The sequence below is a fragment of the Falco rusticolus genome, chromosome 5, assembly GCF_015220075.1.
Source record: "Falco rusticolus isolate bFalRus1 chromosome 5, bFalRus1.pri, whole genome shotgun sequence".
In the NCBI taxonomy this organism is placed as follows: Eukaryota; Metazoa; Chordata; class Aves; order Falconiformes; family Falconidae; genus Falco; species Falco rusticolus.
This window is the reverse complement of record NC_051191.1, coordinates 47,124,232-47,151,505: the sequence shown is the minus strand read 5'-3', so window position 1 is coordinate 47,151,505 and position 27,274 is coordinate 47,124,232. Positions and strand designations below refer to the sequence as shown.

Genomic DNA, 27,274 nt, shown 5'->3' with positions numbered 1-27,274 from the left:
TTATCCTAGCATTTGTAGCCAGCAGCATTTAGTTTAGCATTTGTTATCCTCAGGCCAAGACAGCACTTCTTTCTTTCCTCAACAAGAAGAAATTAAATCTGACTCACATTCCAAGCAAAAAGTAAGGCATTTGTCATATGTGTTTCACACTTAATAAATTTTGTACTTTTTTTTTTTTAAGCAATCCGTTGTGTCAGTCACCCTACTTCAGGCACACTATTGATCAGTAGTCTTGCGCATACTTCTTTGCACGATTTTAATAAGCACAGCTTAAAGAAGGTGCAAACAGCTCTCAGATTATCTCCATGTTTAGCTGCGATTTGAACACACAAGCTCCCGCGGGTGGAAGTGCCCAGGGGACCGCTCTCGCCACAAGCAGCCTCCCATGCACAAGGGAGGCATCTTCAGTGAGACCGTTTGTTGACAATTCCTCAGTTCCTTGGAAAGCTCAACATAAACACACATGCATGCTTCAGATGTTTCCACACTCACCATAGAAAAGCCACAATAAAAAAAAAAAAAAACCAAACAAAAAAAACCCCAAAAACCTGAGAGATCTCAGTTTTACAAGCCTTCAAGAACACGGGTGCCCGCAGCAGGCCAGTGCAGCTCCCAAGGCAGCACGGCACAGCTGGTATCATGACAAGTAGGAGACACAGTCACACTGCCCTGCTTCTGCTGGGACAGCCCCAGCAAAAGTGCCAAAAGGAGATCATGCCAGTGTAGCAGAACATAATCGAAGAGGACACAAGGGGACAGTTTCAACCATTGATACTGGAAAGTGAAACACTGTGCTGAACCCCTGAGATTTAAATCCTTGCCTGGAGACTTGTACAGGAGAAGGAGTTGCTGCATCAGTTCTTTCCACCACCACCCAAAGCTGTGAGGGATTACTTGCCTTCTCAGGTAGGTAAACAGGGAAGTCTTCGCAGAATTTACAGCTTTTTGCCTTCCCTTATCACCAATTCTCATTTCATAGGGAGAGCTGCAATGCTCATGGCCAAGACCTTTGGAAAAAAGCTCCAGGCATGGAAGTGATAAAGAATATAAATCAGGACCACCAAAATACAGCACTCATTTACAATCAGGACATGCTATTCTAACTTCTCTCAGTCCACAAAACAGACACATAGTGGGAAAAGGTTTATTGGGAAAAAGACAGCAGGATCAGAAGAAAAATAATACTTTACTTCCCAGTCACAGAACAAAAAGAAAAACCACAACACAACTCCAGCACACATTAAATTGACTTCTAGAAAACTATAATAAAAATGTGACAAAATTTCAAACCAAACACATCAAATAGGAAAGGGAAAACCTATACCAAGTGAGAACAAAACCTCCTATTAATACTCATTTCAAACAAAATTGATTTCACCTTGCCAGAGCTACCATGGAGTTCCATTGTATAACTACTACTCCTCCACTAAAATCAGAATTAAGGCAAGGCCCTAAATATCTCCTATATTGATTCATCATTGTTTTTATGATTTTTGGGTGACTTTATCCCTGAAATCAGGGCTGTGCACAACCTATTGCACTCCAATTTTATGTGTTGGATAGCTAGAAGATGACAAGAAAGTGCTAAGCAGCAGAGTACTCTAAAGGTTGTGACTTAGATCTAAAATAAATGTGGAGTGACTTAACTCTTAACTGCTTAACTTAACACGACTGCCGACATGTGTGGGAGCTGATGCGGCTCCAGGCTGCTGGAAAACAGAGGTTGAAACAGTTTGGTTGAGACCAGCACAGACTACCTGTAAAAAATAACTGAGCTGTTAGCAAGATTGGACTTGTGCACTCTCTTCCTCTAATCTTTTGCACAGATTAGAGGAAGAATGGGATTTAGACACTTTTTCTAAACTATTCCGCTCATCTCAAAATCAATACCGAACATCCAGCCCCCAGGAACACCACTGGGGGAGGAAAAACAGAACATAAAAAAATCCACCAAACTCTGCACAGTTGAAATCACTGAGCCATAAGGCTCAGGTTGTAGCTATCAAAATAGCAGTTTTGATAAAAACTCCTTTTATTTATTTACAGGCAAAAATCTTAAGAGATTTTTTTTTAGTCCACTTTGCTTGAGTGAAGCACGAAGATATTTCAAAGAAAAATTAAAACTTGCATAAACTCAGTATTTTTAAAAGAAATGTCTCTGATTCTAGCATCTAAAATAAAGCCTGCATTCCTTAGCATAAATTTTGTCTGAAAAAACACAGCTGCACGGTTTTGTATGTCTATTCGTTAAAACATCTTTAAATTGATCAAATACAGATGTTGGATAAATGAGGCATATTAATATAACTGTTGATATTTAAATAGAAACTGAAGTTAATATTTTGATTGCTTTCTTCCAACATTCATTTTATGCCCCCCAAAATCTTACTATTTTACATATACAATTATATTAGACCTTGCCACAGTTAAAATATCACCATACAAACCAGAGTACCACCAAGCTTCACAAAAATGTTTCCTGAGCTAACACTGAAGAAAACCCACAGGAAAAGGCTGTTGTTGAGCATATAAATGGGTCTTTCATCAGTTCTCATGTCACATTTGACTCTCCATTCTACATCTGCGATACTCTCTGGAGCTATGTGTTAACCTGCAATTTATACCACTGCTGGCAACTGGAGACAGAGTGTGCATGTCAGAGGCAAGGCAGAAATGCCATATATTTGTAGAGTGACAAATATACAACGTTACCTTAGCTTCTCCCATTTTAAGGAAAAGGAAATACATATGAAGAGTGCCAAAATTAGGAAAAAAACAAACACAGAATAAAAGAGGAAAGCAAAAGTTTTTCAGATTAATTTATGAAAGTATGTGACACCTGAGTTCCTGTTATCCATAAACAGGTGGGTTAGGAAGCAGGGTAAAGGACACAGGGGGTTTTTTGTGCTGCTTTGCTTACTTCAGGCTCCCCCACATCATGCTAAGTCACCCTTCAGCTGAAGGGAAGGGCTGACACGCTGAGCTGAGGCGATGTCACCAGGAGGAAAGACGAGGACATCCTTGTATTGTACCAGGGAGATCGATGGGAACAGCACAATTAAGACATTTTTGCCATCTGTGGTGAGCACTTCTTCAATGGGAAACCAAGGACAGCACAGTTTACCCTTAAAATGGCTCTTAATGCAGATGGACTGCGCGGGCTACAAGGTTAGTGTGATGTAATTTTCTGGACTGCACAAGACTGACAAAAAAAGCACCAAATCTTTTGGAGAGTGGCAAAGGGATCTGCCCAGCAGCCAGGGAGCACTCCCCAGCAGTGCTGCCTCATCACCATCGCTGCTGCCACGGTCAGCTTTCCCCGTCTCATACTTACAAACACACCCCACCCAGCCTTGACTACACTTCATGAAAAGATATCAAGAACTTGAACTACATCTGTTTTTATGTAACACTTGTAATGCCATCCAGTAAGTTAGAAGTCTTTCATTATGGCACCTCCAACCCTGCCAAAAGTTTCCCTATGTGCCGTGTCCACATCAACCTGCTTCACCCACGTCTTTCATTTACTAAAACCAACAGGGAGCTCTTGAAAACAGGAATGAAAGGAATACCAAAGACAGAAATTCTCTTTCATTACAATCTTGGAGATCCTCCAACTGTTTTCATTTTGTAAGACCTTTCAAACCTTTTCAAGACTGGATTATATACTAAAATAATGGACTTGGTATTAGAAAAATACAGTTCTCCAACTCCTTTCCCTCGTTGGAGAGGGGAGCATCAGACTTCAGAATCTTCCCCAATGTCAAAACAGATGAAATCATCTCATCTCAAACATTTGGATGAGAATGGGTGAAGATTCTTTCAAAGCAAGAAATTCCTATTTAGTCTGATTTAGGAAAAAAAAAAAAAAAAAGGTGAGGGGATGGATTGGCATACCCCTAGATTGCTTTAGAAGATTTAAGTATTGTCCCAAAGGGCATATCTCCTTCTTATAATACATGCATCTTATTTCATGTAGTATAGCAGACTAAACTGTAAAGCTGTATAACCAAAAGACATCCCAAAACTAAAGAAAACTTCTCTTACTGGAGAAGCAGAACATGGATACACTGACTTGCTTGAAGTTTCTTGCAAGGAAAGGGAAGAAACCCCAAAACACTGCACATGCTTTCCTAAGGGAAAAAAAAAAAAAATCACTGTCTCTCATGTAGTTTCACAGGCTATCCTAGTAGTGTATAAAATAATTAACTTGACACTACAAAATAGAGTAATTCCAGACCCAAGGTCAGTGATTTTACTAACCCTCAGGAAAGAGAAGGAACTCCAGAGAGCAGCATACAGCCCCAGGATCAGAGTCCCACCACTGCATGCACCCAATTCCTTCCCAAAGTCCCTGTGTCAGAACATCAGTATCCCCAAGCAACAGCACTACCACTTCTCACCAATATTTCAGTTTCTCATTGATTTGGACTCTGGTTAGACACACCTAATTTCATTACAGAATTTGTTTCTTCACCATCTGTAGAAGCAAAACGGCACATTCCTTATGCTTGGTAGCCAAGAATTTCTTTGTCCATTCCCTGCTCCGGAGCACCAGAGCTGAGACTGCCAGATAGGCTTTGTATTCAGCCTTGGAGGGGATGGGAAGCAGAGATCTGAGCCTTCTGACTCACTCTTTACTGACAAGCCCTTGGAACTGGCAGAAGCCTGCCAGCTGCATGACATGTACGTGAGAAAGCAGGGGGGTGTGGGGGTGTGTGGAGAAAGAGGCAAGCTCAAGGAAGCAGAATACAAAAAGAAAGCCAGTGATAACATGACCGAAGATAAGGAAGCCTGATAGGAAACCTAAACAGTGTATTATCAAAGCTATTCCACTAAAACCTGAGGTACAATTGTGGAGAAAGAATTTAATGAACAACTAAGGGTGGCAGAAGCCAACTAGAATACAGGGGGAGACTGAACACATGGCAAGACTGCAGAGCTGATGGAGGAAAAGGAACCTGCCTTCCTCAGAGCAGAAAGTAATCCACTATCACCTTTTAGTAGTGTATGAAATCCAAAAAATCTACATACCTGGCATCTACTTTTCAGGAAGTTATATCCTTCAATAAAAAGAAAATGTGGTTTTTAATGTATAAATATAACACCTTCAATATCTAAATTTTATTTTGCACATTCAAATCTCAGTATAAGTGTTTCAAAACTGTTTTTAAATGCCATTTAGACCCTACAGTATTTTATTAATTTAGTGGTTCTGAATGGGATTTTACAACTGAAAAAAAAGCCCTTCCCTAATGCAGCCAATCTCTAAACACCACCACATTTATCTGGTACAATATTGCTCATCAGAAGCATGTCTCAACCCTAACAAAGTTCAGTACATCAAAGAGGAATATCTATCAAAGTGCTTAACCACACAGATTTCAATACTAAATTCAATATTCCAGGAAAGCTTTCATGGACACTTAATTGACCTGTGGGGACTCAGTCACCGAAGCAGAATTTAGTCCAAAAAACCTAAGCTTACAAAAATACCAATGGATTATTCTAAATCCACAGGGGTGGGAAAAATAGGAAGCAGTATTTAATTAAACCAACATGAAGATATCAAAAAGGGTTGTTGTCACATGGTACTCCCCCAGCCCTTTGCAAAGATAAATCCTAGCCACAATCACAATGACACAGCTATAAATCTTGTCAAAATCAATTTGCAGTCATGCACATTTGCAACATTTTGAAGGAACGCCGTCCAAAGTAGTCAGTAAATACAATATGCTATTCCCTGAAGGGTGAAGGAGCAGACTCGCTCAACCTGAAGTACAATTCTCTTGCCTAGAACAATGTAACAAAGACCAAAAGGAAGCCCACAAGATCCAGAAAAGTGTAAGTTTCTGTCTTCTGCAGCATGACACACATTCCAGCGCATGTTCCTTTGCATCTTTAGATTACTGGACAAATATATACTCAATTTTATTTTTAGTTTTAAGGAAAATTTTGCTGTTCTCCTCAGTAAAGGTTTGTCACTGAAAAGAGGAGAGCCAATGCATAAATATTTCTTTCATTAGGAGGTTTTAAGAAAGAAAAAACCCCAACAAAACAAAAAGGTGTCCCTTCAAAACAGAACCATTACAACTACCAGTCTCTGACAACATTACAATGCATTGTGGCCATACCAAGCAGCACTCACTTTTCAGGCCTGAACCATTCATTTCTCAAAAAAAACCCAAAACGACCCAAACCAAAAGAGCTGCTTCCCCTGTTATCTGCAACTAGATAATTACATTTAAAACATCTTTCACATTTAACAGTAAATTTTTCATCCCACAGCATCTATTCTTCACTCATTTTGTTTACAGGGTCCTTAGAATAACACATTAATCTTAATTATCCATTTGAAATTGGTAGTCAGACAGGTAGGCTAGGATAAAATAAACCATCCTTAAAAAGCTGTTTCAAGAGACTGTTTTTCCATAGTGGAAACAAAACATGGATTATCTGCTCCCAAGGTATTGTCATTACTTTGTTGAGAATATTCCCCTGAACTACTGAACACAAGAAAAACCCTTCAGTCTTCCCTCGGCAGCACCTGTCCCAGCTCTGTTGCTCACCCCGTATCAGGACCCTAGTTTTCTTCCTTTCAGATCCAAGCCCACCTTCAGCTGATGTCAACCTCCCTTCTAGTAACTCAAAAAATCAAGTGGTAAGTGACAGCTGATATCCACCATTGATTACGCAAGCCCACCATTTGCATTTATATGTGAGAAGGCCCAAGCAAACAAAATTATATGTGTTATTAAATTCAGATACAAGTTAGAATAAGAGTGTCAGATGCTATGTCCATGCTCCATTAAAGCATAATGGTTTCATCAAATGGGATTGGGATGAAATTTCTCAGCAACCATCGAAGTACTACGTACATTATGAAAATTTTATTTCTTCCTCCAGAAAGAGATGTAACATCAGGTAAAAACACCACTAAACACTTCTGGTAATGGCAAGCCTGGCATTCAGACTTAATATACTGCGTATGTGTTATTATGACTAGAAGTGTAGGCAATCAGTCTACGAATTTCTCAGAAGAACAATCTCATTTGTACATCGGCTTTAATCATAAGATAATTTGCTTTAAGATCCCCATTAGCAGTGCATTACAGGAGTTTTATGTGCCATGATCTAGGAAAAAAAAAGAGCTAAGTGCGTGTTCTGACAGGCTGGGGAAAATGCAAGCCGTAATCATTTCAGTAACATCAGCCTGTTTCTTTAACTGGTTTTATAATACCACCTGGCCCAGGAAATGATAAAAGGCTCTTAAAGAACTATGCAGAAAAGGTAAGATGACATTGATAAAGAAGCTTCAAAAGATTTGAGATAACAATGGATGGGAAAACTGGAGAAGCTGCCTGTCTGGTTCCATCTGGGCAAGGACCCTTAGACCTCCCAAGCCAGAGCAAAAGCGAATACCTGTACCTGCTCTTCCAGCAGCAGCTGAACCGGGTTAGGAGACCACTGCCCCATTATTTTCCCTTTTTTTCCTAGGGATTTCTTTGCTCCTAGGATCTACTGAAGTAACTGCATGCATTAACTGCTAAGGTAGTTTCTAACAATATAATTTAGTTTAAAATAAACATTTACATAAAGTGCTCTGGTTATGGGGTTTTGTGTGCTTTTTAAAGAAAACCACAAACCCAGTTATGTCAAGAACATCCAGCTTAGGGAGCAACTACAGATGCAGACGTGCCAGGGTGCAAGAGATCACTGAAACCCTTAAATCATCATTAGTACTGGGCAAGGTTTGTGTGGTGAGGGAATAGATCTCACACACTCAGCCAGGTAAGAAAACTACAGAATTTTACTCAAGGCGCAACTGCAGTCTCATGGCTACCATGGTTCATACAGCAAAACTGTCCTCTTCTTTTCCTAAAGAAAATACAAGCATTCACCTGGATTCAGAACCACAACACAAACCAAAACAGATAGCATAAACACATAAAACATATCCTTATTTAAGTTTGGTCTCACCCTTCTTGGGTAAATCAAATCAAAAGTATACCAAGAGAATGCAGTGAAAACCCCTAAAAGACAGCTGAAGATTAGACTTAAACAAAAAGCAATCACTCAGTCAAGAACGTCAAGTATACCAAAGACAAAACCAAGAAACACTCCACTGTAAACAAGAAAAATACGCAACAGCCACATGAATAAATCTACAAATATCGAGCCCATAACCAGGAACCTTGCTTCCCGTGGTAAGGCTTCATGCTTTCCATCAAACAGTCCAATGTTGAGAATATCAACTCTATAAACAGTTATTAAGACAGGATACCACTTAAAATCACAGAATCATAGACTCATTTAGGTTGGAAAAGACCTTTAAGATCATCAAGTCCAACCATTAAATTTATCTGTCTCATCCTATATAAAAGGATATGCTCCCCTAAAGAACAGCCAGCTCTCAGATTCTTTGGAGCATGTGTTTGCTACACACGCATCCAAAATGAAATGAAGCTTAGTATCTCTCAGTGAAACATGAAGTTAAACGTGACTATCTATAAGCTAGCTCATTTATTCTTGTCATTATGCATATGTTCTCAACAGTGTAAGGAAGTTTGCTGGGGACTATGGAATACAGAGTCTGCATATTTAATTCAAATCCTTATTGCTGGTTTGAGATAAATCTTTAGGATCTGCAAGACCAACTGAGTCGCTGAAGTTAAGAGGTTAAATGATACTGTATTGGGTCAAAACAACGCTTCATCTGTTACCAAACTCCAACAGACACAGTAAATGATGCTATTTAGGGAGAACACAAAAGCCTGGCCACTCTCTGTGGCGCATCCCTCTTCCCAGCATCCACAGTCACAGCATTACAGATATTAAAGAGATATGTTCCTGCCTATTCCATTTAGCATCTGTTTTGGATATATCTATAAATCAGTCCAATCCCTTTTTTTAATCTGCCGATCTTATCTGTCTTCATCACCTTCTGAGACAACGAAACACGACAACAACCTGCAGAGTCACCAAACCCATGCTTCAGCAATATTCTGTAAGTCACACAGAAGTCATGCATCACTACTACCTTTGCTGGGAGCACAGGGAGATACAGAAGACTCACTACATTCAGGGAGAGGCAGCATCTGTTGTTATACCCAAAAAGCTGTCAAGACCTGATGAAGAATTTGCATACCCAAAAGCCTGTCTGCTTTTCCCAGCTCTATCAGCTGATCTCAAAATATATTCATTCCCCCTACAAACGTAGCAACTATGCACTCTATGGACGCTTGTTCAAGTTCACCCTGAACCTGTGGTAAGGTTTATTCCTCCCCATTTAAGTATTCTTGGATACAAATACATGACTGTATCCGATTTGCTTTAATTAAATCTGGAAAAGCACATACGTTAGTTTCCCAAAGTTTGATCATACATGAGGAATAACTAGCTTACTTTTGACTCTTCACCAAGTGCAAGCACTTCTCAAAACAGCAAAAGCACATGGAAAGATATACAGCAGTGGCTGTCCTGGTGACATTTAATGGAAGGGGTACAACCTCAAGTCATCCTCTAAACATGTTTACAACCAACAGAGTTACAATGGAGAAGTAAAAACTTCTGGTTTTATTTTACCTGCCAAGTCTCAAATACCTGCTTGTAGCTTCACAAAGCTCCTCAACCTCATAGAAGCCAGGGCTCTGGTCTTCCATGCTGCTGGAGTTCTGCCAGTCAAAACAGAGACGTCTCCCAGCACCCATAGCAAAAGGCAAGTTCTCATACTCGGGTATTTCCTCATAGTGACGCACGTTTTCATACTCGGGAGCACAAGTGCTGGTTACAGAATTCAAATGCATTTGTGACAAATTCTCTCCCAAAAGTACATGCCCATCTAAAGACTCCAGTCTTTGGTTATTCCGCATCTCAGGTTGACTTCTGTTTCTTTGCCTCTTCTTCTGTAATGCTGGACTACTTATTTCTATGGAACGTACCTTGGCAGATTTAGCTTTCCTTTCATTGCCTACAGATGCTATATTCCGGTTGTTACCACTTCCACACCCATCCCCGGTGGAAAGGTTGGCAATAGCACTATCCATTGACTGGCTGCCTTTAGACAGAAATTTTTGGAAGTCGCTTTTCATTAAGCAAACTGACAGCTTCATGTTGAGAAATTTTTTCAAGCTATTTTTCTTCTGATGGTCTTTGCAAGGCTTGTCTGTCCTTTCCATGTCCACAGAAGAGAGAGATTTGGCCCTAGGCTTCGTCACGACGGTCAAGTGGGTGAAGCTGGTAGCAATGTTAGCAGTTTTTAACGATTCAGGATTTCCTGAAAACGGAAGAATAGGATGAGGTAACTTCCAGACAGGTTTCTCAGAAGACCGTTTAGGTATGTCACAGGATGACAGTGCATGTGGTTCCTTGGCTGGCAGATGCGTGAAGTGAGATCCTTCCAGAACACTGTTCGATTTGTCCTCACTGGAGCTGTAAGAACTTTTCTCCACCAGCTCTGCTGATGCAGCTTTTTTCAGCAGGCCAGCAGCTGGAAGGCTGTGCCTCTGTGGTTTCTTAGGAACTGTTTTTGGAGAACTTTCATCCTTTATTTTAACTTCTTTATCTTCCAATTTTTGTGGGGAAACATGAAGGCTATTGGAAGCTGAGTGGTGACTGCTAGTTAATTTGAGTTGCTTTGGCAAACTCATGGACAAAGCATCACACCTGACAAAGTTAGTTCTTTTGTCCACAGCATCTAGCATACTGGTATCATCTATCATCTCATCCATGGAGTTAACTAAGTTATGGTCTGCACCTAAAGAACATTCAACACTTTCCACCAAATCAGAAGTTTTGTGTGACAACTGAGGCAAAAGATTTTGTGAAGCTGACTCTTCCATAGCTGGTTCCTTCACCTGATGCTTTTTGTCTGCGTTGCTTTGAGTTACCTCACATTTTTCAGGATGAAGCACTTCTGTATTATTGTTATAGCAAACACTTTGACCAAGGATATTAATTTTTGCTGGCTTTTTAAAGCTTTGGTCCACAAGCCCAAAGGAATCTTTCTCTGCATTAGATGGTTCTTTTGTTCCTTCTCCTGTGGTGTCTATGCCATCCTGACGGACTAGACATGCAGCACGTGGCTTTCTTGGCTTAGGGATAGGAAGCACTTTTGAGCTCAGGACTGAAGATATTTCAAAGGAGGCTTTATCAGCATCTGCTTTCATACCTATTTCACCTGACAATGTACTATCACTATTTAAATTTTCATTTTCCAGGTTTTCCTGGTCCAATGGGCAAGAGCAACTATGGTTATTTTCAGTCAAACCAGGACAAATTTCAGACATCTGAAACTCATCAGCAGTGAGCTTACCATCAGTATTTTGTTGCTTTCCTTTAGCTACCTCAGAAGACAATGAAGACTGTATAAGTTCCATAAACTCTCTTTTAACGTCATTCTTGGAACTGCTGCCATCCCCTTTGTCAAGTCTGTCTGCATGCCTGTGCCTCACAGGACTGTTATTAGGAAACACACTATGAGTTAGAACGTCCTTAAGTTTCTCTTCCAAAATGCTGGCTTTCAAAACCACCTGATTTCTATTTACTAGTTTTTCATTGTGACTATTGCCCAGACCTGGTGTGGTTTTTTCACCAACTTTGATGTTTTCTAAGTTTTCAAATTGCTCAAAAATAATCTGAGTTTTACAGGCGTTCTCCCCATTTCCAAGCTTCTGAAGGCATTCAAATTTGCAAGATGACATTGGTAGAATATATGCTGTGTTACCAGTACTCCCTTCCGAGGCTTCATTTTTATAGTTCAAGTGGTCTAGCGTTTGAGAAGAATCTCCCCTGTGCTCCTCAAAGCTTTTTGTGCTTTTTTGTATAGACGATGGAGGTTTAACTTCTGGAATGGATGAGCTCTTTAGAACCTTTGGTTTTGGTGCAATTGCTGGCTTGGTTTTCCTTGCTGCTTGTATAACACCAGAAAGTACAACATCGGGCTTCGGTGCAACAGGTGGAGGCGTTGCCTTGTGTCCTACCACAAATTTTGGTTTGGGGGCCACTGGTGGCTTCTTAATTTCTAGAAAGGATGGAAAACAAAGACTTTAGTCACCGTGAGCCCACAGAACAACTTCACTTGCACCACAGTATTATTAGAAGTTCTGCAAAACATTTAAAGCATGTGATCTACAAGATGTCAGTCTGTGTATGTATACATTTTCCTCTTAAAAGCATGCCTCCCTTCCCTACCACTGCTTTTTTACTAGTTGCCTTTCTTTGTTTTAACAGACGCAATCAAGGAATTGTAGGAAAAGTCTTCAAGGGTAACTTATTTGTTAAAAAGCAGTTTAATTTTATGAAAGTGTATCTCCTTGCTCAGATGCTAAGTATGACGCTAATAAAAACAGGGCAGATTAACCTGGTTTTGCAGTTTGAACTACTAGAATACTGTTTAAAAACTGTGTAAATACGTTAAGTGCCTCATGTATAATAAGCCATGAAGATAACAGAACAGCTAGGGTAACTACCAGGACAGTTCAGTCCCTTCCCCTGCCACCTTTGGAAAATGTGTAACCTAAATTACCCCTTTCCCTTCTTCTTCTTTTCAAACAATACTGAAATGCATTATTGTATCAGCTGTAGAACTGGCACGTCATTACCATCAGCTCAGTGAAATGAGCCCATGGTGTGAACACATGTAACACAGTAATGGGTAGCAAGTCAGTACCCTCCTTCCGTGCATCTTATAAAAATTACTCTTCCGAACATGTTACTGTCTGACCTAGAAATAGTAACGACTGCTATGACTTATGACCTACTTGACAGCAGAAGATGACAAACCTGGGGGAGAGTGGACAGCAGGAAAAGGAGTACATGAGGAACTTGTGGCGTTGGTTTGGGGTTTTTTTGTTTGGTTGTTTGGTTTGTGGGGGTTTTTTATTTAATGGATGCCTGAAACACTTTAATATTGCAGGAGATCTTTTATGACCAATTTATTTCCATATGCTGTAATAATTTCAGATTTCTAAAGTGCTCTGAAGTGATTTTTGACATACCAGAACTCATTCATAAAGTAAACAATCTTCTCATTCTGTTTTTTTATGTACTACCTCTATTTACCTTTGTTTTGAATAATATGTTGGTATACTTTCAGGAAGTCACACACATGTTAAAACTCTCAAGAAAACATGCTAATTAATGTTTCACATGCAAAGAGATTGGGTAAGCCATGGATTTATTATTCCCTTTGAACTGTGGTTTTGGTGTTTGGTTGTTTTTTATCACCAATATTATTATAGATGTGCAACTATATCTTAATCTCTAGCCTAGAAATACAAGAACAAAGTTTCAGGCTTGTTTTTTTGTTTGTTTTGGATTTTTTTTGTTTGAAAGAAAAATAGATGTTTAAAAAAAAAAAAAAAAAGCAGATGCCTCAGTTGTAAGCATTTCCCAAACACAAAGCCACTGCCCTGGCAATGACAGCCAGAAACAATGTGTCTACTATAGAAACAGGAAAACCATGTTTTTCTAGGACATGAATCATTAAATGGTATCCAGACTGACTCCACTTAAACTCAGAATAGCTGTCCTTGCTGCAATTACATCAGCAAAGAGGTAAACCCTATAGCAGAGACAATTTTTGAGACATTTTGCAACCAGGAAAGCAGAATTTCTTTCCAAATGTACAGCTCCCTATAGCCACTAACAACAGCCAACAGTGACCCAACTACCAGCTACTGCAAAAGCCATATCGCCTTCTGTTTCCTGTCCAAAAGCCAGTTTCCCCACAGAGTGAAGAGTCAACACTTTGCTAGGAAAAAAATAATTAAAAAATTAACCCTTTGGATAGGCACCTACTAATCCTGAAGAGCAGAAGAGTTGTACGCTCACTTTCAGACAAGGCAACTGCCTGTTCAGATGGAGAATGAAGCAACAGCAACAAAGAAGCCTGTTTTCTGTGGTAAAGAATGAGGAAGGGATACCCAGTTTGTCACAGAACATAACACAGTAGTAGACCTGGGCCACGTTCAGTAATATTTATCAAGGTATTAAAGCTTCCTGAAAACAGGAGAGAGACAGTCTGCTTAGAAATCCTTCCTGATGTGCAAATGAGAGAAACAGATGGCAGAAGATACAGGAGATTAAACACTGGCTAGATAAAGTGATATCCTGTGGCTTATTTGTCCCACTCCGCAAACTGAGGTCCTTAAACCTTGGAAGTTTCTCTCTGTAGTGGGACTGCCTGACATTTTGGATACCGATCAAACTAGACTACCCTGCAGGGCTTTCAACTAGCATTTATCAGGGAGGACATTCCGAAGTTGTATGATACCATTACCTGAACATAAGATTCAAAACTAAAACATGAAAATGTAAAGGGATGCAAAGAAAACAAACCAGTTGTTTATACACCAATAGTGGAAACCTGGATAACGAAGAGAGCAAGAAAAATCCCCTTCTGATAATAAGTGTGATTCAGAAAGCCTACTAGAATGTTTCAAATGACTGCAACGTTAAAAAGCAGTGGGTCAGACAGAAGAGTCTGGCAAGTTGCATGTTACAATAGACACCACTATCTGCTTTAAAGTGATTGCTCATTCCATCTAGACTACATATGGGTCAATGTATTAACAGGCACATTATAGTCTCAGTATCAATACAGATTTGCAGTCAACCACTCAATCAGAAAGGAATGTGATGAAGAGCCCTTTCAAACACAAATATGACGTGAGAGGAAAGACTCCAGGAAGGGAATGCATACCAGCAGTTTTCCTCAATAAAATACCTTTAAGTTTCTGAAAAATGCAAGTTATGACTTTTTAGAAAAACACACAGCAGGTAGGCAAGGGCAAAAGGTTTTGATTAGGAATCAAGAATTAAAGTTCAGTTGATTGTAAACTAATAAATCATGTGTGGATAAAAACCAGTTCTACATAACACAGTGCTTTAAAAAGTAAAATTTCACATCCCAAACAGAAAGAAAACTAAGTAGGAGGCAACTGTTTATATATAAAGGTGTAAGGAATGACTGGAAGTCATATGAGGATGACTTTTTGTTAAATGACAAGCATAAGCAAGCCTCTTTGGTGAAAAACAATAAACATAATCAAGGAAATGTTACACAACAAAAGCATGAAGTGGCGAGTTGTTTGGACAAGGGTCTTTTTCCTGGTGCCATAGGGAACTGTTCACCTAAGAACAGAGATGACTGGTTATGCTTAGGAGAGTAAAAACTGAAGAGAATTTGGAAATCATTGTAGATAGTTATTTTATGAAAGCTCCATGCAGGTCAGCAGCTAAGCAGTAAATAATCCTTCAAATTACAAGGAGATAAATATAAAAAGCTGAAGAGAGCTGAAAATATTTCTGTACGCAGCATCTGCCAGACTGTTAGTGACATGCTACATCACGTTCTGGCATTCTTAGATGAAAACTTGGGATGAACGCAAGAAATAACCACAGAAGTATCCAAGGTCTAAAAATCATGCCTCAAATCCCAAGAAAGCTCACCCTGCTTAATTTAATCAAGAAGTTAACAAGTGAGATGGTAATAGCATTTATACTTATGCACATGTTAAAGATTTTTGATAACAGATGTCTCTTCAGTCAGAGGAAGAAGCTGACCACTGAAGTTTGACAACTACAAACTAGAAACAAAGCTTTAAAATTACTATTAAACCCAAAGGATCATTGACTACAGAAACATCTCACCTAGGGCTGTGGTGGAGCCACCAGCACTTACAGTCAACCTAAACTCATTTTCCAAGATGTGTAGAAGTTTCAGAGGAAACTCTGGACTGGACATTTGATTCTCTGGCTTATCTTACTCAGGAGATCAGAACAGAGAATCACTATGTTTTCCCCTGCTCCTCCCTCCAATCTTATTCTATTTCTCAGAGAGAATCCCTGCTTCCAGACTAGCATCATGGGTTACCAGTAATAAACCCAAATGTAAGAGCAGAAACACAAAGTTTTATTTGCATAAACAGATTAAATTATTAGGAGCCAGAGAAGCAGCCAGAGATATCCTCTGACTTGCTTGACTAGGCAAAGGGAGAAATCCATAAATAAAGTGACTTAACAAAGCTGCCATCATCAACAGGAAATCTACTGCTCATCTAAGAACAGCCAACACCACGTTCAGCGCTGAAGAAAAAAAAAAAATCCTTAAAAATACCAATACACCCAACACCCTTAAAGTGGATTAAGAAAGGCATTATTTTTCTACCAATAACCATTAGCATCACCTATGCATGTCAATACACATGCTCTTTGCTCGATTTTAGGTCACAGCACAGAGAACAGACATTTGACCCTCTAGTGAGTTTCCTTCTTCAGCTGCTGAGGAAAAAGCAGCACCCGTTCCCATCCTGCTGAGCTCCTCTGCAACCAACACTCGCTATTGCTCAACCAGCACGTGTTCCTGTCCTACCTCCAAGCTGGTTTAGAGGAAAATGAGAACACCCTGGAGGAACTACTATTCTCAATGCTTCGTCCTTAAAGTGTCCATTTCTGTTCTTCAGATGACAGGATTTGGCAACCAAGGACCTCACTTAAAAATGCTCATGTCTCTTCTCCTGTGCAGTACCATGCATGAGCAGGAAAGCCAATCAGACAGTGCAGTCTTAATCACTATTATTACAGAGCTTTAAATTTTCTCCTCAAATTTTTACATCGTTATCTTGTCGGCCCAGCTCAGGAATAGGCAGAAAAGATATATAGAGTTGATCTGAGGCAAAACCCCCAACCAAATAGCAATACCCCTTCTGCAATAACCCTGCTATTGCTAAAGTTATCTTTAAGCCCACACTTTTGAGATTATGTTAACAACTTCTACACTTAGGAACAGCAAAACAACAAGTTACGTTCACCTGCATCTGTCCAAGAGACAGAGAAATTAAATCTGGAGGCTGTCGTGCAAACACAAACTTGATATTCATTTCCTTGCAATGCTCCTGGCATTCAGGGTCCCCTATGGGACTGTCCCTAGTCACAAGAGCTAACCCCGTGGCAGGATCCTGCAACCCATCCTAAAGCAATAGCCTTTTTGAGACACAAAACAGTAGTAAAACAGTAAAATAATCAGTGTGACATAAGATTTTGACAGCAGCTGGACCTAAACTTAAGGTATAAGTACACAATCTATGTTACTATGGGGTTAGCAAAGGTGTGAATTTAACAGATCAGCTACTTTAGAGAAGGAGGCCATATGTATACTCTTACCTTACTGCACAGTATAGAAGGTAGTTTATTCCTTTTCACCTGTGTGAGGTGAAATCCATTTCATATACTACTTCACATATCTAATACTTTCACATGTACTAGGAAAAGAAAAGGAAAGGGCTTGAAACAGCTACCGCTTAGCAGCTGGCCCACTGCAAGCCTATATACTGCCTTTCTCATAGCACCTTGTTTACATAAGCATACTGTGTTCTCAGAGTTAGGAAATCACATCTGTAGGCTATATATGAAAATAATACGATGCCCAGAAGGTATCTACCGAGGGATTGATATGCTGTTCTTGCTTAGGTGAAGGAAAAGCCCTCTCCAACAGTCAATTTACTATTCCTGGGACTACTTTTGGCATAAAACACTACCACTCACAGACGCAAAACAAGAAAGCCAACCCAGCTTTTAAAGACCATGTAGGCAGAGAGAGAATTACTGATGTATGTTTGGGATACACTCAGAAATTACTGCAATGGCAATTAATACACTGCACAGAGAAACAGAGAAAGTATTGTAAAGCTCCTGATCTACAGCAACTTAAGTTTTAATGACTCACAACAAGGCTTTTCAGTTCAATTACTCTGCTTTCAGGTACAGTAAGTTTCATTAAGTAAACACCTCAAAAAAAGTATTCAGAGATCATTATTTCCTGCAAATGTGTATTTATTTTCTCATTATACAGAGGCTCCGATTTTCTCAGGTGCCACAATGATCAAAAGGAAATAAAAAAAAAGAATGAGTCATGACATCCTGGAAGATAACACATGTAGTTTTTAAAATACAAGGGAAAACGACGGTTTCCAAACCACTACGGTTTTAGAAAACATCCTAAATAAACTGCAAAAGGAAAACATTAATTTCAAAACCTCAGGTTGTTCAATGACTTGTTGAAATAAAACAGGAAAGTTGGGGATAACTTTAGAGTAAGGGCAAGAGATGAATAAACAACCTTTTAAGATCGTATGTGGAGACTGAGCTGAGTAACTGTAATGAGACTTGACATATTAGAGGGTTAAAGGGACGTTAAACCCCGTAGGCCTCATTTTTTCAACCCTTGAAAGCAATGAAGTTTGATTGGAAAAGTCATGTTGATTTTGTTTATTCTGTTCCTGATGGTTTTTTTCCCTTCAAACTACATTTTTGACATTAAAATACACTACATATTTCTCATTGTTGTTGTCAAATCAGATTTCAAGTCTAAGATATACATTCTATCCACATTAAATAAGCTGTATAGATTCACATATAAGGACCGTTTCTCCAGCAAGAAATAATAAATGTCAAACTCATAACTGAGCTTTTGTTTTTCCCTTTTAAAGGCAATGTGCATACTTGAAGGCAGCATAATAGTTCCAGGCAGAAAATGAGTAAATGCACATTCATCAGCATTGTGTATAAAGAATATGCAGCACATGAGAAAGCAATGAGAGGAGAGTAGCTATAAATGAAGGTTGAAACCAACATACAGGTTGATCACTACAATAAGATAATTTTTAAATTATCTATAAGCATTCTAAATAAGTGCTATAGTTCCTTAGTTCTAACAAGTCCAGATTTACACATACCTTCTCAAATATGTATGCAACAGCTATGGCAGAACTCCTTCACCTATCACTGAATTACATCCAGCTCTGGACTGAGATGCAACTGAAACAATTTTGTAGAGGAACTACAAAAGATACACAGCACGAAGCTGAATATGCACTGCATTATTTAGAAAGACAGAAGGCAAGCTGGAGTGGAGTTAAGGCTGGGTTATCAATATTGGACCTTTCGCAACTTCTGTTTGGGGACAGAAGCCGTGTTCGGTATCTCACTCCCTACCGCAGACCCTTCAAATAGCACAGTATCTAAGACTCTTGCACATAAAGCAAAAGTCAGTCATATCTTCAAATCCTACTTAAAAATATTAAAACAATGCTGATGATGCTGTACCAGGAGGCTTTATTCTAAAGGTACATTAAAAGAAGAACAACACTCAAGCCCTTCAAGTTAAACTGAAGGGAGAGCAGAAGGATTTCTAGGCATTTCAGGTTCCACCTGAAGCCCTCACACATAGTAACATTTTTACTGAAACACTGTATTACCAGTTTGTCAGAAAGCTAGCTTAAGTAGCACAAACCAGAGTAATAACTGAATTCAGTTAAATGATTTCAACATAGGAAATAGATCCTATAGATCACAGGACTTAAATTAAAATACAGGAGTTGGTTTTTTATGTGTGCAGTAGCTTTACAAAGCGTGTTTCCATATTTCAGGAGCTAAATTCTGCAGCAATACAAAGAGACAGATATTAAACTTTCCAAACTGTCTACTGACAATCCTCAGTCTTTTCATACCCTGCCTATGAGCTTCTTAACTGAAATGTCAAAAGCTGTAATGACACTGTCACCAGAATCATGAATCTCCAATCCTGTTTTAACTGTTGCCCGTATATTTTTTTATCCTCACATAATCCATTACACACAAAATACTCTTCATCCCTGCCTCAGCAGCCTTCACATACCTCTCAGCTTCCCCCTTCCTGCCCTCCAGGACACACTCTCTGCCTTCCTCTTCAAATCCTTTGCTAACATTCACATTTTCCATGAAACTGTCCCACTTTCTTCTTACTGATATTCCTCAGCATCCCTTTCTCTTTTGCCTTCTAAGTGACTTTGTTCACCAGAACCCCTTCCTCCTCACTCACCTTCCCCACAAACACCATTACAACACCAACCGCAACAGAGAGACTCAGTCACAAAACCGCAGCTCTAGAAGTCCTGGAATCACGGTTTAGGGCTGAAAATCTACCCAACTTTCTGAAACTTAGCACCGTACCAAATTTTAACAGCCCAGCTCTAAGCTCTTGAGCACCCCCTAACACATCTTTTATTTGCACAGCTGTTCAAAGAGAGCAGGGGTGAACTGCCCTACCAGCGGCACTAGTAAAGAACATGAATATGCAATGCAGCTGTTAGGTAGAGATGATATCCCGCTTTACTGGATGCTTTTAAAGATCTAAACGAAATAAGTTCCATCACATGTATATATTAAAAGTTATATATAAATATATATATATGTATAAAAACTGGGAATATATTGAAAGGAGAAAGATGCATTAAATAGCATTTTCCAGTAAATTAATTAGGAGAGCCCAGCTAATCCGGTTAACGCTGGACCCAATAACAATTTGACATATTTGAGAGGAAAACACTGAGAATTAGGCAGATGTTTTTGGCTGGTGTCTGTGTGTTGCTCTGTTTGGAACAACCCCCAGCCCTGTCCTCCCAGGAAGCACTTTGACGCTGAAGGTGTGTGCTGTAATTAGTCGCATTTTCACCCCGCACATCATAACTTCAGCGTGACACCTCTTCAGCACAGAAGCGACTCCTGTTCTCATCTGCAAGTGGACTAAGAAAGGAATCTACTGATCTAACGGACGGGCGAACTAGGGTACTAGCAGCACACCACCGTGCAGCCAAATAAAAAAACGTGAGCAACTCCCTTAAACACGGGGAGCTCTCGTTTTAAGCCAGGAATTTGCCTTGCAGCTCTTCTAGGGATAAAGTTGGCAGCGGTCAGGAAAAGGGGGAGGAAAGGTAAGGAAAGCGCTGGGGTAGGTCGGTTCAAACCAGCTGGAGAGGCCGGCAGCAGGCGCTTTCCAGCGCCCCTGGCCCTGCGTGAGGGCTCCAGCTGGGGCCGGCTCGACCCGGGCAGGTACACCCCTCCGCCACAGCCGGGGCTCGCACGCTGGCTAACTGGCCGCCCCACGAAGTCAGACGGAGCGACACCCCAGAACCGGGCGCTGGCTCCGCTGCCAGCAACACCCGGCCCCGGCTCCCGGCCGCTTCCACCCGCCGCCGCGCAGCCCCCAGCGGCCCCGCCGGGAGCGAGTCCCTCCGCCGGACACGCGAGAGCGGCCGGAGCCGCACGCCGGGCGGGGAGCGGGGAGCGCCTCAGCCCCGCGCAGCGCCGGCCGCCCCGCACAGCCCCGAGGCCAAACGTGCCGGGGGCACGGGGAAGCGGGGCGCCCGTGGCGGACCCCGGGGAAGGGCCGCCCCCCAGGGCGGGAGCAGGGTGCGAGGATGCGCCCCCGCCTCGGCTCGCCCCCCGCAGGCTCGCCCAGCCCGCCTCCCCGGGCTTCCCTCGGGGCGAGGGGAGGACGCAGCCGCGGCGGCGGGGGAGAGCGGGGCGCAACCGCCCAGCGCTGCCGGGACAAGGAGCGCGGCGACGGCGACGGCTCCCGTCCCGCGCCGGCACGGCTGCGGCGCAGCTCCCTCACCTCACCTCACCCCCCCGCCCCGCCGCGCCCCGCCGGCCGCCACCGGGTGAGGCGAAGCTCTCCAGCCGCGGGGGCACGCGGACGGCCCCCGCCTGCCGCCGGCCGGGCGGTCGGAGCGGAACCGCCGCTCCCCAAACTTTCCCCGGGCACTCACCGGCGGAGCTCATGGTGCTCCCCGAGCGCTGCACCGGCCTCCCCCTCGTCCCTTACGCCACGGCCCCTCTGAGGGCCGAGGAGAAGGAGCCCATTGTTCCCCCGTGCCACCACCGAGCAGCAGCAGCACCGCCCGCCCGCCACTGCATAACAGCCCGCGGCCGGCAGCAGAGTGAGCACCCGCCGCCAGCCCCGTCGCCGCCGCCCCGCGGCGCCCCCTGCCGGCCCGCCGCCCGCCCCGCCCACAGGGCGCCCGGAAGCGCGGGCTCCCGGTGCCTTCTGGGGGCTGTAGTTCCCCCCGGCGCCGGGCAGGGCCGGGCGGGGAGGGGAGGGGCCGTCGGCTGCGCGGCGGACTCCGTTTCCCAGAGTGCCCACAGGGGGTGGCATGGCGGAGAAGGATGACACCGGAGTTTGACGAAGAAGTGGTGTTTGAGGTGGGCGCGGGGGCGACCCGGGGCGGGCTGGGCCCGTGTCTCTCCGCCCCTCGCCGGGGCGTTGCGCCGCGGCCCCCGGGGACGGCGTGTGCCGGGCGGGCCGAGGTGACCGGCGGGCGTGAGCCGGGCGCGGGGCCCGGCCGGGGGCAGCGCCTGCCGCGGGCAATCGGCGGCGGGCGGGGGAGCGGGGGAGGGCGGGAGCCGGCGGGACGGCGGGGGTGTCCCGCGCTCCGGAGCAGCCTGCGGGCCGGGAGCCGCGCCGCGCCCCTCCGCGCAGGCCGAGGGCGGGACCGCCGGCGGGAGCGGGAGCCGGGCCGGGGCCGGGAAGGCTCGGCCGGGGAGGCGGCGGTCGATCCTTTGTGCGGCGGCCCGCCGGGGCTGCGCGGGTCGGCGGCTGCCGGCGTTGCAGTCTCGGTGAGAGGTGCCGGGAGGCCGGTGGCGGCGGGTGTTCCCTCAGAGCGGCCGGCGCCGGCCTGTGAGCACCGTCGGGGGCTGAGGGGGGGCGGCGAGCGCCCTTGTACCCGCGGGTGCAGGCGGCTCGGTGCGGGTGGGATCAGCGCCGCGCCGTGCTGACCACCGACCTCTGCGGTCGGGGCGAAGGTGGTAAATCCCATGTGCAGCTAATAAATCTGGCTTCTGAATCGGTGTAATCCGCGTAAAAGGTACACTTCAGCACGCACTCACGTGTGTAGTAAGTACCGAAACTACCTTATCTTAACAGTATTTGTATTATTTACATAAAACTTTTACGATTGTATTGCATATCTCGTTGGATAACACAGCAACCATATCATTTTGGCCTTATTTAAAACAGTGGCTAAATGTATCAGTTGCAGTTTGGTGACAAAATCAGGTTAGTTTGGAGTGGGTAAATGTAATTGCATCTTCATGGAGGGCACACCTGTTTTTGCAGGTGTACAGAGAAAGTAGTTACGGAGAAATACTGTCTTTAAAATTATTAATTATTTATGATAGTGATAATGTGTCTGGTTTTCCCAGGATGCAAAAAGCTCCTCACATAAGGAATGATTTTTTTTCTCAGCTGCGTAAGTACTGCCTGTATATGGCTTTGGTTTGTACCACAAAGTTTAGTGTTTATCTACAACCAACCTTGAATCCTAACAATAAAATCTGTTATTTATAATTGCTGCTATGTTAAATCACTTCCTTTAATAGCATAAATCCGTGGTGAGAATTTATTTCACTGGTGTAATGCCTGCCGTCTGCATTTCCTTTTTCAGTAATAGTGATACTCGTTTTATAGTTCCACAGTTCTACAGTTCATGCAGTGGTTACCGTTTTGATTGAAAATAATGGCCGCATAGGGAGTAAAAGATAACTCTGCACGTGCATATGCACTTCGCTATTTTCTTTGTGTTTTGGGAACAGATTTCCATCACTAGTAAAGGCTCTTTGGTACATTATTGTATTAAGTGTGTGTGTGTACACACACTTATAGGTATACTAAGTGTCATATCTTTCATATATGAGGGTACAACTATAACATTGGATAAGCAATGGTAGGAAAAATACATATTTTTTTGGTTGGTTGGTCGATAGGTTGGGGTGCAGAGCTGCGTGAGATACCCGCTGATAATAATGGGTATCTTGAAATACCTGAAAAAATTATCTTCAAAAGTGCTCAGCAGGGTTCATGTTACTGTAAAATGAAGGCTCCACAGAGAATTATGAGTATGTTCCACATAGATGAGCCAGAGATGGGAATTAGCAAGGAACTGAAAAGTATTTGGGTGGTTAATGTTACAACATATTTATTTTTTAATTAGCATTTGGATTTTTTTCTTGGGCCCCAGACTCTCCCCCTTAATTATTTGTGGGGTTTTGTAAGCAATTACAGTTTTCTCTGCACCTTAGTAGGTCACTTCCCATGTTGTTCTTTCAGTGGTCATTCCTGCAAGGCCCTGAGCATTTACATCTAGATTACTGCCAACACCTGTTTTCTTTGTGCTTTTGGAGCTCCTGTGAACAAGGTATCAGTCAATATTGTAAGCAATAGTGGTTTGCTAACAGATGCATAATCAGTAAAGAAGTGGTCCTTCATATTTTTATGTGCAAAAGAATGAGTAGAAGGGGCAAGAGAAGCAATGGGGTACGCTTCACCTGTTCCACATCACAGTTATGCCCTGTGTTATTTTCTGCACGTTTTTCAGGTCATAGCTCTGTCCAGCAGGACAGCTGTCCACATTACAGATTTTGCAGCATCACACAGATGATGGCCTGCTGATAGATATTTATGAGCTTCCAAGGACCAGTCGTTTTTCTCACTGTCAAAGTATCTTATATTAATGTATCTCTGAAGCAAGGGAAACACAATCGTGGCATCACTGCCCTGGGAAAGCAGTGTTACCCATCCAGTTCAAGAGCCATTGCAGGTCATTTTGATTGAACAATAATGAATGATGGGCATTTTAATCTATCCAGTAAGTGCTGCCACACTCTATCCAGTTTATAAATTAATTCTTACAGCAGCCAGTGATTTTCATTCACCGACTGCATAGCCCTCAGCACTTCAGTTCTTGCATTTGTTACAACCAGTTGATCCTGTAATTAAAATACTATAAATATTGAGGGGAGGGGGCAGAACCCAAGAAACACAGGGGTGCCCCTGATCTGCTTAGCCTGGGCTTGTCCGCCAGCAGTGTGTCAATAATTTTTGCAATGTGGAGCAGATTGTACTAAAAAATGGACGAACAAAGAATGAGATTCTTTATTAATGTCTGTCTTAATTTATTAAGGGAGATCATGAAATAGGAAATTTGATGTTAAGTTACTTGAGATGAGCTTTTTACCAAAATGGGCTAGAAGACAGAATGCTGCAGTTACTGTATACCCCAGAGTCCTCTGGAAAATTTGACTGTTTTGTGTATTTTGATGTGAAGACTGGAATTGTGTGAGGGTTTTTTGTTGTTGTTTGGACAATGACATCTCCTTGTTTTCTTTTTCTTTTTTAAATGTATAAATTAAAGAAGCTCCTTGTTCAAACTGGCTAAATTTCTGCATCATTATTCCAGGGGGAGGACTATGTTAGAACTTCATTGCTTTGGTAATTAATAACTGCCATCTAATTTCTGACTTAAAATTTATTCATGGCCACTTAATACCTACTTGCACTTTTGTTAATTTTGCCCATTAGCATATATAGTTCTCACATTTCTTTAGAATTTACCTCTCTTTATGTAGTCGTAGAAAGCAACCCCATCCTGGCTAAGAATTTTCCTAAACCAAATAATCCAATATATTTTAGCTTCCTTTCTCAAAACAGATTTTCCTGTTCTTCATTTTTGGTTCTGTTTTTTTATTTGTTTGGGTTTGGGGGTTTTTTTGCGTTCTCTTCAGTTTGAATCTATCTTTCTTGATCTGAGCTTGCAGCATGGTACTTGGTGTTCTTGATGGGGTCTTGTACAACTACTTTCACTTGCTTCTGCTGGGAATACTTTGTTACTTGCATCCTGGGCCTGCACACAACTTTTTCAAGTCTTCATACTGTTTGACTTGGTAGTAATGTGGTAGCGTAACCCCTTACTTCTCATTTTTATCAACAGCTTCCATATTATTGGAGAGTTTGTTTTTACTAGTCCCTGCGTAAGGTCTGGCTGTTGTCTAATGTTAAATTGCATGCCCATTATCAGTACCCACTCAAGGTCATCCAGGTTTTTTTGTATGATGTTTCAATTGTTTTTTGCATGTGTGATGTTATTTGGTGTTATTGGGAAATTTCATTAGTATGCTTTTTTGGTATAGGGTTAATTAAGAAAATTTAAAAGCTTTGACCAAGGACTCATTCTTTAGGAAATCCATTAGTAAGCTACTTTTGATCTGATACCTTTCTGTTCAACATAACCCACTTTTATCTCTGCCATCTACATATTTGGTTCCTTTCCCATCTTTTTTGTCTTAACTGATACAACATGGTATCAAAAGTCCATACCCCATATGGCACAGTATAAAAAGTCCATATAAACTTCCTGCATTTCCTTTATCTAGAAAAAATTAGCTTGTCTTTCAAAGAAAGATGTCAAGTGGGTTTGGCACAATTTACCTCTGGCAAACCCATGTGATACCATCTTTGATGATCATCTGTTTTCTTCTTTGTCTTTGAATTTTGCCAGAGAGAATAATTATTCTCAGTAGCCTGCTGGCTTTTAATCATATTCATAGGCCTGACATATTCCTGATTGCCTTTTTCTCTTGTAAATATAGGCACTATGGTTTTTTCCACTTTTGAGTTTCTAGATTTATGAAAAACCCTTTCTGCTGGTTCTGTTATCTCCTGTGCCCATTCTTTCAGAACACAGGGGTGAAGGTGATCCAAATACTGCTCTTTGAGTGCATTTTCGGCTCTCAGTTTCTACTTCCAGCTAAGTCACCTGTCCTATATTTTAATGAGCTTGTGCAAGTTGGTTTGGTTTTTTGTTACATTTGGATAGATATCAAAGCTATGCTCACAGAAACTAGAGAAGATTATAAAGCTAGAGTCACAGAATGGTTGAGGTTGGAAGGAACTTCTGGAGGTCATCTGGTCCAACCCCCCTGCTGAAGCAGGGCCAGAGACAGCTGATTGCCCAAGACCATGTCCAGATGGCTTTTTAATATCTCCAGCAACCTCTCCACAGACTCAACAACCTCTCTGGGCAACCTGTGCCAGTCCTTGGTCACCCTCACAGTAAAAAAGCATTTCCTGACGTTCAGAGGGAACCTCCTGGGTTTGAGTTTTTTCCCAGTGCCTCTGGTCCTGTCGCTGGGCACCACTGAAAAGAGCCTGGCTCTGTCCACTTTGCTCCCTCCCTTTGGGTATTTACATACACCGATGAGATCCCTCAAGCCTTCTCTTCTCCAGGCTGAGAAGTCCCAGCTCTTTCAGCTTTTCCTCTTGTATGAGATGCTCCTTTCTTCAGGTTTGCCCAGACCATCATTGGAACCTAATCCCAGAAAGACTTCCTGTGTCACGTGCATGGTACTGCTGGAAGGATTGGAGCTGACTTTTTGCTGTTTTCCATTTTAATGCTGTGTTTGCAGAAGAAAGTTAATCCATGCAAGATTTTTCACCAGATTGCACAGAAAAAAAAAGAGATTTTGACACCCACAATGTCAAACTGCCACCACCTTAGATTTTTAAGGGCATTTTCATACACAATGTTTGAAAAATAAAGCTTTGCATGTAGAATTGTATAAAATATACCACTGGATTAATTTCATTGCCATAAACATCTCTCAAGTTTTTAAAATTTTA

General features: G+C 42.1%; 2 protein-coding genes across 10 annotated transcripts in view; one reads left to right on the top strand and one right to left on the bottom strand.

Annotated features, from left to right (window-relative positions):
• Positions 1–21,776, bottom strand: part of FGD6 (FYVE, RhoGEF and PH domain containing 6) — a 74,890-nt gene extending 53,114 nt beyond the window's left edge. For 3 of the 4 annotated variants that reach the window (XM_037388862.1, XM_037388866.1, XM_037388867.1), the window contains exons 1-2: positions 21,591–21,776; positions 9,586–12,022 (exon numbers count right to left, since the gene is read on the bottom strand). In XM_037388862.1, coding sequence (XP_037244759.1) covers positions 9,586–12,022; positions 21,591–21,603 — 2,450 coding nt within the window. In that variant the 5' untranslated portion in view covers positions 21,604–21,776. The remainder of the gene's footprint in view (positions 1–9,585; positions 12,023–21,590) is intronic. The other variant, XM_037388865.1, reaches the window with a different exon arrangement.
• The window catches only part of VEZT (vezatin, adherens junctions transmembrane protein), a 68,200-nt gene continuing 61,294 nt past the window's right edge, over positions 20,369–27,274 (top strand). For 4 of the 6 annotated variants that reach the window (XM_037388869.1, XM_037388868.1, XM_037388873.1 and 1 more), the window contains exon 1: positions 21,902–22,023. In XM_037388869.1, the coding sequence (XP_037244766.1) occupies positions 21,988–22,023 (36 nt within the window). In that variant the 5' untranslated portion in view covers positions 21,902–21,987. Of the gene's footprint in view, positions 20,754–21,901; positions 22,024–22,339; positions 22,715–27,274 lie in introns of those variants that run through there. The other 2 variants (XM_037388870.1, XM_037388871.1) reach the window with 2 other exon arrangements.